At 41.1% G+C, this 17,218-nt stretch overlaps 1 protein-coding gene across 4 annotated transcripts in view; it reads left to right on the forward strand.

The window, feature by feature from the left end:
• LOC124233480 (E3 ubiquitin-protein ligase HECW2) overlaps window positions 1–17,218 on the forward strand; it is a 218,417-nt gene that overhangs the window by 73,462 nt on the left and 127,737 nt on the right. For all 4 annotated transcript variants that reach the window (XM_046650597.1, XM_046650601.1, XM_046650600.1 and 1 more), the window contains exons 2-3: window positions 5,516–5,623; window positions 13,287–13,381. In XM_046650597.1, the coding sequence (XP_046506553.1) occupies window positions 5,516–5,623; window positions 13,287–13,381 (203 nt within the window). The remainder of the gene's footprint in view (window positions 1–5,515; window positions 5,624–13,286; window positions 13,382–17,218) is intronic.

Below are 17,218 nucleotides of genomic sequence, written 5' to 3' on the forward strand. Positions count from 1 at the left end.
CGTTGTACCTTATGTGGCGGTCTTCTCCCACTACACTGTCAGCTCCTTATGGCAGGAAATGGGTGTCTTGATCTTCATAGTAGGCAGTCAATAAATGCCCTTTGAAGGAAGGAGGGAAGGAAGGAAAGAGCTAACAAATGAGAGGGACAGTAGTCAAAGAGATGTACGTGGTCCACAGCATTGCTATAATTGTGCGGTTTCCCTGGAAATAACCATGGAACAGAATTTTTCCATGGGTAGTGTTTGTACCTCCTGTATCAGGATCACCTGGTTGGGGTATTTTCTAAAATTCAGATCCCTGCATCCTGACTCAAATCTACTGCATCAAAAAAATCTCTGGAACACCAGCACAGGAGTCAGCATTTTGAAGAAGCCCCTAGGATGTTCATTTGGAGCGATGGAGTTTGGCAGTCATTGCCCTGGTGGATCAATTAACTAAAGGGGAAGGCAGCCAATGATGAATTGTGACCTACTGAATGTGCAGGAGATGTTAGTAGATCTGCTTACCTATAGATTTTGTTTAAAACCCCAAGGTTTTCCTCCTAAAAATCGTGTAGTTTTAATTAAGAAAAAGGGGCCTGTTTCTCAGCTAATTAACCAGCTCTGAGAAAATTCTCTGAGCCACTGAAGTCTGTAGTTAATAGAAGAGAGCTGTGTGTGTGATCTTATATCTCTACTCCTTTACTCCTGGGTCCAGACACTATTTGCTTCTTCCTTAGAAAAGCAGACTTAGCAGAACTAGTCCAGGATTAATAACAGAACTAACTGGAACAGCCCTAAAGAATAATTTAAAAAACACTGAATGATCGTTTTGGAAACGTTCCATGAATTGCTAAAATAAGGCAAGAGTAAAGATTTTCTAAAGTTTTGTTAATCGTGATATTTGCAAACAGATAGGTATAAGATTATGTTGGAAGGATTTAGGGCTTTTTGTGAGTTCTGTGCTTTTCTATTTAGAGAAAATGTACTGCCAACTAGACTTGTAAGAGAACAAAGGAGATTTATGGGACCTGATGGACAGGCTTTATATAAACCTTCCCAAACAAAATTAGATTTAGAGAAGGTATTTTGGTGTATGAATTAAACGTTGCCAACATTTCTTTTTTTGTAATATTATTCCAGTTAGAAAGTTACCTAGGTATCTAGAATGTAGATTCTATTGTAACTGGAAAGCAGACACTTTAATCCTAGTATGAAGGGAAATAAGAATGAGGATGGGAAAGGGGGCAGGGAAAGTAATGGTCAGAGAGCAAAAGCAAAAGCAAAGCAGGGGAGTGTGGCGCGTAGAAGCTGACATGTTTCCAGGTTGAGAGGAAGAAGCTGAAGGTCAAGGTGAGAGAAGGTGACTGATGGAGGGGATTGGGTCAAGGGCACCATCATGATGGAGGGGTGAACCTGAGCAATAAACAGATACAGATACAGAAAAGATGGTAGTACGGAGATGGAGAAACCAAGGAGAAGAAGCCTGATGTCCTCCAGGTTTGGGATGCTCTAGGATGCATGGTACCCTGCTCCTAGTAAGAGGGTGGAAATTAGATCAGGAATGTGAGGACAGTGGGACAGATTTGAATACTTGTTAAGAGGAACGGGGAAAGGAAGTGACCTAATATACATGGAACAATTGGTAATTGGTTTTAAAGACCAATGACATCTCTTTGATCTATCAGAACTTTTATTCAGTTAAAGGAAGAAAAATATTTATAAGTGCATCTATATTAAACATGTAGGGGATTTAGAACTCTTCCTCTGGTATACCCTTTTATACTTGGTTATTTTTCTTATTTGGAGTGGAGGCATTTTAAAAAGACTGAATCACCTAATACAGATGTTAAATGAGGGTCAATAAAAACAACTCATACAATCTGGGAAAAAATATCCTGTCCTCAAATATCCATGAAAAATAGATTTGAGCAGAGAAATGCTGTCACCGAAAAGGTGCTCCTGGGCTGGACTAGAACTGACTGCGATCTGAACCAAGGTGTTAAGCTACTTAAAGAAAAAGGTTTTAATCTGAAGGACCAATTAAAATTGGTCTTCCTGAGACAAAGAAAGGCATGAGTCATTCTAGACATTCTGTAGCCTGGTGTGACCAAGGCTGGCCAGGGCTCTGCACACTTACAGCAGTAGGAGCAGTAGTTGCGGTGGAGGTTGTAATGTCATATCAAAGTAATTTGAACTCTGTACCCCTAAACTGGTTTATTTCTTGGAACTTTATCTTTTCAATTAAAGGTCACTGCCACTCAATGGCAGAAGTGCTTGTATCTGTCAGGGATAATGAGCTATCCGAGACATAATCTCATCAGAGAAAAATTTCAATCTAGAGTAACCAGAATATTAATTAACTTGAGTATCTGCCACGTGACAGACACTGTGCTTGGGGAAGGAATAAGACCTTCCCCATGAAGCTTATGGGATGGTCTCGCTGTGGCATTTAGATCTTTTTTTATCAAAACAGACCCAGCAAGCTTCTTCTCTGGGCCTGCTCATCCTAATTCTGACCCATTTCTCATCATATAGGGGACGTTTGAGTTTTGAGTTCCAGATAAACCTGGATGCTCATGGTACATTTTCGATATTTTACTTTAAGAGGCTAGCCTTTATTTCTTTAAATATCATAAGTTTAACCAAAGGGAGTTGTCTTCATGGACTGTGACCCAATGAGGGGAATTAAAGTCAGAGATATATGGTTTATCCCAACGCACACGAGCTGGTGGGTGAATTGAACGCTTAACTCCAGGTTTATTTTTAGCTAAAGGGTCTGGGAAGGAAGCACCCATCCCTTGTTCTCCCTTATTTCCTCCTTCTGAGACCGAGGAGGGATATTCACCTCGTCCAGTATTTCACTTTGAAGTGAAGGTGGCTGGCAAAGAAAGTGTTATTAGTGACGGTCTTGGAACAAGAGATGTCGACACTGGTTCTCTGTCAAAGTTCTCTCTAGGGACGATGGAAGGGGCTGTGTGAAGCCTCAGGCATCACTTCTGTCAGGGCCCAGACCTCTTCCTGTAGTTCTCCTCATCCCATCACCGCCCTGCCCTTCTGTCTCTGTTTCTCAGTGGTCCATCTTCCCAAGGTTGTTATGGCAGAAGTGCACTTAGTCGGACTCAACTGCTGGCCTGTGGAGAAGAAGTCTAGCAATCCCAGAAGCACACACCCTCTTACAGTGAGGTCACATTAACAAGTACAGTTTTATTACTGTCACTCCTTATCATCATGATCCTAGTGCTTGCTCCTTAAAACAAGATTTGATGCTGCCTTATCTTTCCTGAGGCCTCAAGAGGAAACTGCCACAACAATAATTTCAGAAAATTTCCCATGTGCCTCGTCATGTTTTTTTTTTAAAAAAGCATTTTGAATAGCTGGACACCATCTACTCCCTTTGCCTGTGTCTGTTCCCTGCAGGGTCCAGCTTTCTGTGCCCTCAAAGTGACCAGTAGCTAATAGAGTACATTTATTTGTGAAAACATGAGAGTTGCTCTCCCCATCCAAGCAGCTCTGCCCATTAAAGAATCTCCTAGAAGGGAAGCAACCACCTTTGTTGTCTAACCTGGAGAAGTGAGGCATCTTGGAGATTCTAGGTCAAGTCAGGCATGAAGAGTCTAAATCAATGGGTGATTGTTGTGATGGTGAGTATATCTGTTAGGAATTGTGTGCAGCTGCAAGTAACAGAAACCCACCCACAGAGGCTTAACCAAGTAGGAGTTTATTTTTGCCTAGGTAGTAAGAAGCCAGAAGATCATTCAGGGCTCAAAGAATCATCATGGTTGCTTCTAGCTTCTTTCTCTACCATCCTTAGCATATGGCTCTTGTCTAAGAAGAGGGGAGGAGCAAGAATAAAAGGATGACTGAGTTTACTCTTTTATTAATGAGGAAAATAATAGCTTTCCCAGAAGTCCCATCAAGTAGACTTTCTCTTATGTCTCACTGGCCAGAACTTAGCCGCAAGGGATTCTGGAGAGGTAAGTGTTTTTAACCTATGGGCACATCACTGCCTGGGACAAAATTGGGGTTCAGTTGGCAAGGAAGAAGTTCAATGGATAGGCAGTGAGCAGGATGTGCCCTCAGGCGCCACATGACATCTTTGAAATCCAGTTTTTGGTGATTGCCTGAGTGCCTTCTAAGTATCAGCGTTGTGGGTATATTTCTGTGATGGAGTGGACTGGTTTCCTTGTATTGTTTGTCTAGGATTGGAGGTGTTGCCGTGAGTGGTGTATGCCTTTCCATTCTTGCAAAGAACAGTGGCTACTTCTTGGCCTTTCACAGTAAAGAACTTTTGACTTATCATATGCTGAATGCAAGTAGCATGAAAGGACAGTTGCACCCAAAGTTCTCTGGCTTATCGATATGATAAAGCCAGTGGGCCCCAAGAACAACCATGGACAGAACTCCTCCAGAGCTGAATTATCCGAACCCTCCCTTTAGCCCACTTTCTGTTTCCTTTATGCTCAAAAGAAGAGAGGTTTTTCTTCTCGGGATTATTCCCTTGGGCCTGGGACCTTTTCTCCATCTGTCCTTTTTTAGTGTAGCTCTTACTTCACCCTGTCTGGTTTATTCCAGCAATGAGTCAATCTTTCCTCCTGGGAAGGGGATTTGGGGAAACAAATGAGGAACCTCTGAGAGCCAGTGTCACTGCACACGTTTCCATGTACCTATAAAACTCTGAGTGGTCTCTTTTTCGTGTTTTTAGTTTCCTTTCCTACTCTGGGGCCTGGGACAGAGCTTGAGACCAGTGTGATATGAGCAAGTTACAGAACATGAATCTCTTAAGCCTTCGGGGAGGGGCAGGTGGGGCAGGCAGAGCACCCTGCCTGTCATCTTCAAGTGTAAAATCTGTTCTGTTTACCCCGGTCTGCCTACAAATATCATCATTGCCTGTGTGCCCTGAGGTCAGAAAGCTTGCAAAATGCTGCTCTCAGGCCTATTCTCTGGGTCTGTTCTTTCTATCCTTCTTCCGTACAAAAGCCTAAATTCTGTCTCTTTCCTTTTCTTGTATTGGCTCAAGATCTGCTGCCTTTGGCCTTTTGTAAAATGTTGTCCTAGCAGACCCAGTGGCATGGTGTCTCCTGAGCACCATTCATGGCAAACCTGTGCTGTGTCCTGACACAGTTTCATAGCTTAATGTCCTTTGTTTTCATCAGCTCTTCCTTTCCTTTTCATAAAGGATTTTATAGATGGGCGCGCACCCAAGCCCTTCCTCATATGCATCAGCTGAAGCTTCAGCACTTGTACCTTTTGCTCTTTGCAGTTTTCTCTTTTGGTAACGTTGGTCAACCTGGCCAAGCCCAGGGGTGCCATCTTCTTTCCACGGCCACCACCTCCGCCCCAATTCTCCTGTGTAAATGCAAGTATAGAAATTCAGGGGAATAATCTGCTGGGGGATAGTCCTTGATGATAGTGTTCATTACCATTGCCCCCTGCATCTTTTTTCCATTTATTTTAGAACTTATATTAGTCCTTGAGCTAAAGAAGGGCAAAGAGGTTATAATTAAGCTGAAAAGTGTTTCTTTGGTTTTTCCAGATGAGAATTCTCCAGCCAACTTCTGGGATTCTAAAAACAGGGGTGTGACCGGAACACAGAAAGGACAAATTGTATGGAGAATTGAGCCTGGGCCCTACTTCATGGAACGTAAGTAACTAAGTGTGAAATCTGAATTTGTTGTTAAACATTGCATAAACATGCAGAAATCTGTGGAGTCTTTTCTGAATGTTGTTTTAAAAGTTTTTGGCTCTGATTTACATGTTTATGCCATGTAGCCCCAAACTGGAAAATACGTTGTTATAGAAAATGTTCATTAGAGGATGTTCACTGGAAAATACGTTTTTTAGAAAATATTCATTAGAGGATGTTCACATATTTTGAAAAAAGTGTGTGTGTGTGTATGTGAGTGTGTGTATATATATGTATATATTACCTATACCTTATGAATGTATGGTATATAGATTATGGTTATTTTAATACTTTATACATTTTTCTATAGCCTTGTGTCTGCATTTGTGATTAATACTTAATTATATTAACTTTAGGGAGCAGAAAGAATAACTCAAGGTTTAAGTGAAATTTAAGAATTTAACAACTTAAGGATTTTATTTGCTAACTTTGCTATTATTTTTCCCAGCAGCAAAATCACTTTTGATTTGAGTCCTGCTCTTTGCAAGCGTAGATAAGGTAGTCTGGGGCCCACTGCCATAGAGGTCGATTTACTGGGAATCGGAAATTGGCTGCAGATAACTCAACCATTGGCCAGTTGATCTGATGTTGTATTTATTTGTAAATACTAATTCTTCTATAAAATACATGGTTTACAGAAATATTTTCTCTCTTTTTATTTGGGGAGAAGGGGAGTGTTTTTATTTGCCATGAATATTATTGAGAACATAATAAATACATTATTGTGGAATAGATAGAGGCGTGAATGAGTAAATGATTTACTGGTTGATCCAGGTTAGTTTGCATTTACAGAATTTTTCTTTAATGTAGAAAAACATGGACTCTTCAAAATTTTTTTGAGTTGTTTAGCTCTGTGTAAGAATTAAGCTTTCTATAGGCAAAGGATTTAATATTAGAGAGGGTGTGTGGATACTCATACTTAAGGGTAGGAATTACTAAACCTTAAAATATAAAGTAGAGTTTGACTAAATGGAAACCTGCTGTCTTCATATCTTTACTGAAGCATATAAAACTTGTGTAATGTAAAAAGTTATTTTAAAAGATCAACATCTGTTGCTTTGAATTGCCATTAAAGGCATCAGATAATTTCTTACACGTCCTTACTGATAGGTCAGCATTCCAGAACTTTCTGTAATCCTGTTTCTGCCCCCTAAGGAATGTCCTCTTTTCATAGTTCAATTTCTGGCTAGATTCTCTCTTTAAACTTTAAATGGAATGTAGTTTTTAAGGGAATAAGCTCGGGGTTGGCCCGGTGGCGCAGTGGTTAAGTGTGCACATTCTGCTTCGGCGGCCCGGGGTTTGCCGGTTCGGATCCCGGGTGCGGACATGGCACCGCATGTCAAGCCATGCTGTGTGGCAGGTGTCCCACATATAAAGTAGAGGAAGATGGGCATGAATGTTAGCTCAGGGTCAGTCTTCCTCAGCAAAAAAAGGAGGATTGGCAGATGTTAGCTCAGGGCTAATCTTCCTTGAAAAAAAATTTTTTAAAAACGGAATAAGCTCATGATATAAAATTATCATGATATATCAATAAGCAAGGAGAAAAAAGGAGATACGTGTGGCATAATCCCAATTAATATCATAGCATGTAGGAAACAGTCTAGAGGAGATTTGCTAAAATGTGAAGAAGAAAGAGTTGTGTCTGGGAGGTGAGATTATGGGTGATTTGTTTTTCTTGCCTATTTCTACTTTTCTTTACTCTCCAATGTTGGCCCAGCTGGCGTTACTGTCTAAGTAATGAGAAAAATAAATGATCCAAGAATGTGGGGAAAAAATGGAATGGGGACTAGCCGGGTTTACTTTCAATATGGTTCCTCGTTTGGAAGGCTTCCAGGGTTCGATAGGGTGATCTAACTGAGAAATATTGCCAGCTGAACTTCAGGGGAAAGGGTAAAATAGCTTTCCTATTCTCTTCAAAATGCTGAAGACTGCTAGGAATGATTGCCTTCTTATGGAATGTGCAGATCCAGCTTATGGCGCTCACATGAACACCTGGGGAGAAGTCAGTATCGCACGCTGCTATAAGTGGGACATTATGTGTGAAAAAACCCATTTACGGAGTATCCCATTTGCCATGATTGATTTCCCTTCCTCTGTCAAAAGTGTTAGAGATTTGTAATATCCTAGCTGATGTGGGTATAGTAAATGTTTTTCTTGACCCCTCGCTCTAGTATGAAGTAGAAATGGGCTTGACATTGAAGCCAGGAATTGGAAATGAAGAAAACAATAGGGTTTCTTTCCTTTTTCTTTTCTCCTCAAATTTAGCATTCCTACCTTAATTCTTCACACACAGAATTGGGGATATTGTGTAGCATGATTGTAAAACTGAAAATATTCTGGAATGTACCTTTTAAGGACTGAGAAAAGTCATATAAGTTAATGTCCTGGGCAGTGAATAGGAATTACAGAAAGATTTGGCTTTATAATAAGTTTATCTTCATTAATCAGAATGAGGCCTCCCCCAACACATCCCTATCCTTTCAATATCTGTTCACTGTAAAAAACCTCAGGTGCTGTTTATATCAGTGCTTAGAACTGGAGTCTGTGTCTTTTAGACATCATTTTTTTACCCCATGTCTGGCTAGAGCAGACCTAAGGGGACTTCACAGCATAATGAAGTTTTACTTGAATCTCTGGAGTTGATGGCATGGAACTTAAAAAAAATCAGGGTAGGGGCTGGTGGTTAGGCAGCTTCTATATTTTCTACCCCTGATCTTGAAAACTTAAGACATTTAAAAACTTTTGCTGTTATCTTCAGGAGAAAAATTTATCTTTAGCTCATCAAAAGTCCAAGCAAAGTAAAATTCTCTGAAAATTGATCTAAGTTCACGGGCAGACCTGGATTTGAGCACTATCTAAGCTATTTGTGAGAGTAAAGATGGCTTCAATTTGTCTGGATAAACCCCAGAGGAGGCAGGTGGCTCGGACTTATATTATTACTTGGGGCCTACTTGAATGAATTTCAAGGACAAAGGTTTAATTTGGGGTAGATGGCCCTCGCAGGCGTCGGAGAGGAGGATCGGCTTCATCTGCACTTACTCGTCATAAGACTGTCAAGTATTCCTCAAATGAGCTTCTGCTCCCAGAAACGGAATGGGTCATCTGTGCAGTGTACATTCTTGAGGTTTGAAATGTAAGAGGTTTCAAAAGTTGTCTTTGCATGCCAGGATATCTATTTTATTCTTATATAGTTCTTTATAGATCATGGTTATTCATTTATTCATTCATTCAAGCCTGTCCTTCCTTCATTGTCCTTCCTTCATACCTGTTAGCTCAGTGCTAATCTTCCTCAGCAAAAAAAAAAAAAAAAGAGCACATAGGACAATGGTTAAAATACTGTTTTAGGATAAATAATAAATTGCAGGTAGCTTGATTTTCTTTTAAGATATTCTATTTTAATGAAATAGAAATGATTAAAAGAACAAGGACATTTCCATTCCATTTATCTTTATGGTTCAAAATATTTAACTTCTAGACACTTGAGGAAAATCCAGACTTTCTAAATAGGAACAAGCTATTTACTACAGCCTAAGTGAGTTTGTAGCTATTTAAGTTGATAGACCAGATCCCAGTCTTTGAAACAAAACCATTTCTTGCAGGAAGTGGCCTGTGGAACCTTTTTTCAGAGAGGGCTTGAAATGGAATCTTATGCTAACACCTGGAGTTAATGTAGCTGAGTTGAGATTGCTTTTAAAAAATAATTTTTGAATAGATAATATATGACAAGAGTATAATGTTAAAAAGACAAAAAGTGAAAGTAAATATCTCCCCAACTTGATGCCCCAGTCACCATTTTTCCCTCCCTGAAGGCAATCACTTTTACCAGTTTCATGTGATACATCTGGAAATATTTTATTGACATACAAACCCAGAAATATATTCTTCCTTTAAACAGATGGTAGAATGATTGCTTTAAAAATGCGATGTCAGACTCACACAATTACAGAAGCCCCTTTCCTTAGGAACAGTAAGTTAAGTTCCTGAACACTGTCCTCCAAGGTCCCTTCCATCTCCACAAGTACTGAATGCGTGTTTGCACAGTGATCGCCTCCCATCTGCGTTGGAGATGGGGTTGGTGCGCTGTCTATTGCTCTGGGGGGCATCTTCATTTGTATTTATGAAAGTTAACAAGTTAAAAATTTGAAAATAAAAGAGCTTCTGTGTCTTATCAGCATTTTAATAGAGGATAGAGGCTGCCAAATCTTTATTTTAGTATCTCCATAGATGAAACTGTCCTTAAGATTGTTGAAAGGGGCCAAAATGTATTTCCATGATTCATGACTGGCTTCAGCCCCTCAGAAGGGACCTCAGAGAGAGGAAGATGCTGCTCGGGCCGTGCTGTCTTCCTTCCGAGGCTGGCCCAGCAGACTGTAGGTCCTTGCAGGTTAAGGGGAGAGCCTCACCCTTCTCCTGGCTTCCCGCCCTCGGAGGCAACATCCTTGTTATAAGTGGATTTTTTGGAGAATATACTCTTGCTTTTTATACTCCAAAGGAATGGCTATATATGTATATATTATAATGGCTATATATTATGGAGGGGAATGTATATATATATTTCCCCCCCATAATTTGAGGCCACAAGGACGAGATGTTGGCTGCCGCCTCAGGCTGTGGAGAAAGCATCCTCGGGTGTACAGGGTGGTGCATAGCTCCTTAGTCCGTATCCTCCATCTCCCCTGCCTGTGAACAGGGCTCCCCCTGTGGGCCATGGGCTCCTCTCTTCTCTGATGCTCGGCCTTCGTGCCTGCGTTTGCTTTCACCTGTCCTATCTGTTTCTCAGGAACAGCTTTTGTTTTCCACTTGCAGTTGGGAGTTCAAAATGTAGTTAAAATGGAAACATGACACCAGCTTCCCTTTCCTCCCTTTTCAGTATGCTTCTAGTTACCTTTTCTCATAACTAAAATGTTCAAGAACATTCATCAAAATGCTGCTCTCTCTCTTCTCTCTCTTACTCAGAGGGGATGTTGTTTAGTTACACCATTTTTTAATTTTTTATCTTGAGTGAACTCCTAAAACACTAAATAATATTTGAAGAAGGAAACTCCCACTCAGCATGGAACATTCCTGTATTTTAGGGGCAGGAATCTTCACTGGTGTCCTGCTGAAAGGGCCAGCTGGTTTCAGCCCAGGTGCAAACAGCTCGTTCTGTCCAGTCCTGTGTTTCTCTCCCTGGTGACCAGAGTGTGTGTTTGGTTTTGTAATGAGTGAACTGTGTGACTCCCCTTGGCTTTGCCCCGAGCCTTAAAGCATTATGAAGCTGTCAGCTTTGTGGTGTTTTTGGTGATCATATCCACAAAATCTGCTGTGTGCAATTCAGAATGAGTTATTTTATAGCTTCAGGGATTTTAATTTGTCACCGGGGTTGGAGATTTTTGTTATAGTAAGGAATAAAACAACCCCCAAATGGGTCAGCTAGTGGAGCTGGCCTGGCTATCCACATCCTATAAATAAAAATCAGCAGTCACATTTTTTTTGTGTCTCATAATCTGTTACCTAGCTGACTATTAAAACTTTAGAAAAGAGGAGATGGCAGCCTAACTTGAGAGGGAGTTCGGGGAAGATGTCTTATAAAAATGCACTTCTCCTCGTTGGAAAATGAGCTGCTCACTCACTATCGGTTGATTTGATCTGTGGGGTGCTGCTGCCGGCAGAGTCACAGCCTGCTGGGCCCCAGCATTTGAGTGTGATTGTGAGCTCCTGCCACAGAATTCAGGCTTCACACACGTCCCCATGCTTGTTCTCCGTTGACAAGCCTTGTGCGTGTTGCTTAACTTTGTCCTTGCAGGATGCGTGCTACTGGTCTTGGAAGAAAGCGAGTGGGAGAGTAAGGTTTGCTCAGATCCATACAGCTATTACTATTTCAGTAATAACCAAAAACCTGTGTTAGCGTTCAGGACGGTCATTTGTGGCGTATGCCCAGGGAGGGGAAGTAAGAGTAAAGCTGGAATTCCTTGCTGGTCCTCCAACCCAGCATGCTAGTTCCTGCCTCGTGCTTTGCCACTCCTCAGTCCTAACTCTCTCCACACCCTTTTTCTCATCTGTAGCTTTGAGTCCTGACCCATTTGTTCCATGAGGCCTTTCCGACTCTCCTGTGTCCCCACTCCTCTTCTTTGTGGTCACACTTTTCTTCCCTGCACCCTTCCTTTTGAGAATTTATCTTCTGTATTTTGTCATGCCTGCAATTCTCATGTCAACAGCTACACTGGAAGTCACCTGCTAGACACACACCTTTCTGTGATTCCCTCGTGCTCTCTGGCTTAGTGCTGGGCATGGGTTGTGGTGGGGCCATGGTAAAAATCTTTTGCAGGACTGTGCTGACTACATTGTGAATCTCTGCATAGTGATTAACATGCATGATGGAAAGCTCAATATTTTACCCAATGACAGACGGGGTTTTTTTGAGATTTAGCATTTCATCATTGATAGGAAAAGTATAATAATATAAATTCCTAAAAGAGGATTTTTTAAAATCATTATATTGTTCTCTTAAAAGAAGCAAAGCAAATACTCTGGAGGAGGCCATTTGGTACAGTCAGAAGAGTCTGTGAAGATTAACCTCCTTGGGGAAATAGATTGAGTGGCCCCACTTTGGTAATCCGGTGACTCAGCTGAGAGAGGAACTCCACTCCTGTAGGCTGGGACTCCCCCTGGTCCCTGCCCTTCAGCATCATTGCCTATAATGAACAATACCTTGGGAAAAGGCATCTGCCAGTGACACTTCAGTGACTCAGACGCTCTGTATACAGAGAAATTCCGGTGACTGTGGCTTTAACCTTTGACACATTTTGGCTTCATGGTCTTGGAAATTGTAGTTACTTTCCAAAATCAGTAATTGACATTTGTATTTCTTTTTATCAAGTTCAAATTATATATATATATATACACACACACACATATACATGTAGATTTAGATACACATGCACACACACTTGTGGAGATGATATCTATAATCTGTATCTGTCTACATGCTGGTACTCATATATACCAGAGGTTCCTAAATTTGATCTCTGTCTAGTGGCTGCATTTAAGTCACTTGGAAAATTGGAATAATACAGATTCCAGCCCCTACCACTGCAGAGTCTACTACAGTGCTCTTTCTTGCTTTGTTAGCCTGCTTTTCTTCTATTTCCACTGACAGCTGCAGTCTGTCTGTATTGTGGAGGATAGGAGCGAAGGCTTTGGAATTGGGCTTTTGAGTCCTGACTCTGTCGTTTCCTGTTTGTTTGGCCTTGGACAAACCTCAGCACTCCCTCTGTAATACGGGGGCGGGCAGTTCTGCCTCCCGTGGCTGAGGTGAGGATTCAGTACGACAGGAGCAGACAGAGCCCCTCAGTGAATGGTAGCTAGTCTTGTTCTTATCTCTACACTATATATATTTTGGCATGCTATTTTTGTGCGTTATCTTTCTAATATATTTGGGCTGTCCTTAGAAAATTTCAGAGGCTCATATAAAGTCAAACAGGAATTGGTATATTCTGTTCCCTCTGCTTGGAAAAGCAGGGATCATTCCAAGAGTCATGCGGAGGGTTTCCTGAGAGGCAGTGGGGTGGATTTCCTCGGCTGATTCCTAATTGACTTGTTTTGGTGTTTACATCGTTGTTTTTCTCCAATCAATTTGCAGCGGAGATAAAAATCTGTTTTAAATACTACCACGGCATTAGCGGAGCCCTGCGGGCCACGACCCCCTGCATCACGGTGAAGAACCCCGCTGTGCTGGTGAGTGCCCCCACTGCCCGCTTCCTTGGGATGTCCGGCCAGGATGTCTATTTTTGCCCGTGCAGCTCTGGCAGGGAGGGTGGGGAACAATGAAAAAGAAAACGCAGAACAGCCTGGGCACCGTTTTAGCAGAGGAAGTCCCTTATAAGACTGGCATACCTGAATCCATAGCACAAACCAGTGGGAAATTATGACTGGATTTGTAACAATTCTGTATATAGCAAAGGAACCCTCTCATGAAGCAACTTAGCGAGCGCCCCATCATGGAAAGTGTTTTCAACTTAGTCTGGGTGACTGGTTGGTAGGACACAGTGGCGTTGCATCTTACATGAATTTAATTTTCATAAGTTTAGTGAGGAAAAGAGAGAAAAATAACAATTTAAATAGTGTATGATTCTACCTGCCAGTCAACTTAAGGAGCTTTGGCCCCAAAGAGAATGTGAGACGAAGATCAGGAATGTTCTGTTCTCTCAGGAGGTCTGAACGCTGGGTCCCTCTCGAGGCTGAGTTGAGGTCTAGTGTCTAAAGACACCGCACATATTTTTGGTATGACGAAGCCACTCAGTGGAAGCCAGTCTCTTCACCAGGACCTCAGTTGAAGAAAGAGAGATCTAATTTAGCTTTGGAGGAAACTGGTTGTATTGGACTTTTGAAGGAAAGTATGTCTATTTCCAACACGGCGCTTTCCTAAGGATTGCTTTTCACAGTTTTGTGGTTTTTCACTCCATCAATTAACTTTGAAATCTAACAGCTTTGCAAGATGCACTGCATTGTCCATAGGGGTTTGGACTCAGACAGTTTGGGGGGATTCTTAGAGTCTAAGATATGTAAATCATTGCAGTGTTTATTGGTTATTAATAAAAACCAAGTCATGAAAATATAGAAGAAAAATATTGACTTCTATAACATGGAATCTTCATATTATGTCTGTAGTGTGTGTATACACATTTATAGATGCATGCATTTTCGGAAATAGGCCAGTGGCCAAGTTGACCCCCTGAAATTCAGAAAGTAGTCTCTGCAGATGGCATTTTGAAATTGTCCAGACCTACCAATGCAGTATCCAGCGACCTTTCCTTTTATTTTATTCATTCGGACAAGTAGTCTCTGGGTGCCTGCAGTCGCCACTAGGGATGAAAGGATAATCGGAAACACAGTCCTTGCTCTCCTTGGTCTGGTGGGGGAGAAAGACATCAATTAAATTAAATTATATTTATTTAAGTGATCATTGCTCCATTGAGTAAAATGGAGCTGTGAGACTACACGCTAGTAGGATTTATCTCGATCAGGAAGATCTTGGAAGGCTTCCCTGAAGAAGATGTGTTTGTGGGACAATCAGAAGGATGAGTAGGAGTTATTTAGATGAAGAGGGGGAGGGAAGAGCATTTCAGGCAGAGGGAACAGTATGTGCAAAATCTTCAACATCTAAGTACTCTGCTCACGTTTGAATTATATTTGAGGTCCCATTATAGTAAACATAGTATAGAATATAAAAGGATAACCCACACTACCTATAGATCTTTGAAGGTCACAAGGAGAATAACAGTTGTTGACTTCAAAATCTGCCGTGTCACATAGTAAGCAGTGAAACATGCTTTAATTAATAGTCTAAGAAGAAAAATTATAAAACTAGAAATGTGGGGCTGTTTATAATAAAACCTTTGAAAAATTAGCTGTGTATGAAATTAGAAAATAGCTTCCAAGCATGATTTTCTGGAATCAGATTTTCTTGGGCATGAGCAATTTCAATGATCAGGGATCATTGAAGGCATCAGATCTCATTGCAGCCTGGTGAACATTGATCTCATCCATTGGTTTTGCATTGTGATCACTCTGTCAAAGCCTGTGGATAGTTGGAGATGGTTTGCTTCAGACAGGTTTTAGAACACCTTAAAAGCTTCATAGATACAGCACTGGCAATCAGAACAGAATATTTTGGTTCAAAGGCTGACTAATGGAATTGGTGGTCAATATATTTCTGACCAAGCTTGAGACAATTGAGTCTGTATCCAAAATTGAGCGGCTGTGCCATATGGACACCTCATTGCGGGGGCTAGTGCTGTGTTTCTATCACAGCGTGATGGTCATTGAGCTGTATGACATGTGTTTGGTTATTGTGACTGATTAACTACATTGACATTCACAATGCCCATTTGGTATGTTTGTTCCACAACCAGTTGCAAAGAATAGACCTGGAAGAAGTAACTGAGAAACCATAGGGAAGGAAATAGCTGCTGTTCTAATTGTGCGGTCTCCTTTCTCACATATCCTTTTGCAATGAATCAAGGATAAAAAAAATTGTCATTTGCACTTTGACATCATTGTCATTCATCAGTGTACACAGTGAAATGGCTCAGACCCTTGGAGCAGGAAATCCTTTGGCTTCAGAGACAGATGAAAGCTACCATCACTCACGACCATGTACTGTTTCGGCACTTGGTGGACAGTGTTGTTTCTGGGTTTTCCTGGAGTGAATCTAGGGAGCGAGTTTATTTTACAAACCCCTCTCTAAACATGGAGTACAGGTGTGTTTATTATCACTGATGTCCCTGTATCTAGAGGTAATGTTCGATCTTTCCTGGCTTTATTGTAATGAATGATAAAATTGAATTCTTTGAGTGTTATTTCAGAGAAGCATTTTGCCGCAGGTATCTGTGAATTCTGTGGGAATGATTTCACAATAGCCTTTTGCCAGACAGTGAATTACATTTAAAAAAAGGAGAATTTGGGGGGTTTTCTTTTGTTTCTATAGTTTCTTATAATATTTTAAATAGATTTTAAATGAAAACACGCTAGGACTCTTTCCAGTCTCATTTAACTCACTTAGCATGGGTATCCCTTAGCGGGGAGAGAGGTTGTATCCTTGGGGTGGGACATCTCACTGGCTGGCATGGTCCGTTTGAGGGGAAGCCACAGTTTATCAGATGTCTGGCTATGCCCAGGGCACAGGGTGGGTAGGTTACTGAGTGTCTGTCTTAGTTGTCTTCTGCACAACCTCACTACTCACCAATCTATATTCCAGGGTGAAAACAGGACGAGGTGGTCACAACGATCACTTGTCTGGCCAGTATGCTGCTCTCTCTGCTCCAGTTTACCTGGGGGTGATGAGTCAGAGGGGTACAATACAAAATAATAAACTATACCTACCTGTTGAGAGCCAACCCAGCGCTGTCAAGGAGTTGGTTCTAAGGACGGAATAAAATAAAGATACCTGGCTATTGCCCTAGTATATTGTGAATGACACGTGAAACAATCAGGAAGCAGTCACACAAAATAGTCTTAACTACAGTACAGGAAAGGGAGGAGGAAGTAGGAATTAATATTTCAAAATTTCAATGGAATTTATTTTGAAATTTCTCAACTTTGCTTGGAATAGTGAAATTTTTATTTTGGGGAGGTATATGAATTTTACAGGAGTATGGGAGCCCCCCAAAGATGGGACGGAAGGGTTTAATCTACACTTTAGAATTAAAATGTAGTTTCTGTCTCCCAACTATTCAAAAAGTATTCTGCCTTCAATTCTGCCTGTTACAGTATTATGGACTTCTTTTTTAGAGACCCGTGAAACTCTTTTTTCCTAGTGTACCATAAATTAAGTACTGATTGTACATAAATTGAGGTAAGGCCTAAATCTGCTATGCAGCTTATAAATGACTGGTTTTAAGTGAGATATAATTTACTTGAAAGCTTGTAGGAAGAGCTTTACAATACAATAGCATTGCAAATTCTTATTATTGCTAATTATAATTGCCTGTGCCATGTACCTGCAGCACAATAAAACAGAAGCTACAAGGGTGAGGGGACACCCACGTGTCACTCAGAAATATTTGGCAAGAG

The sequence above is a fragment of the Equus quagga genome, unplaced genomic scaffold, assembly GCF_021613505.1.
Source record: "Equus quagga isolate Etosha38 unplaced genomic scaffold, UCLA_HA_Equagga_1.0 203_RagTag, whole genome shotgun sequence".
Classification (NCBI taxonomy): Eukaryota; Metazoa; Chordata; class Mammalia; order Perissodactyla; family Equidae; genus Equus; species Equus quagga.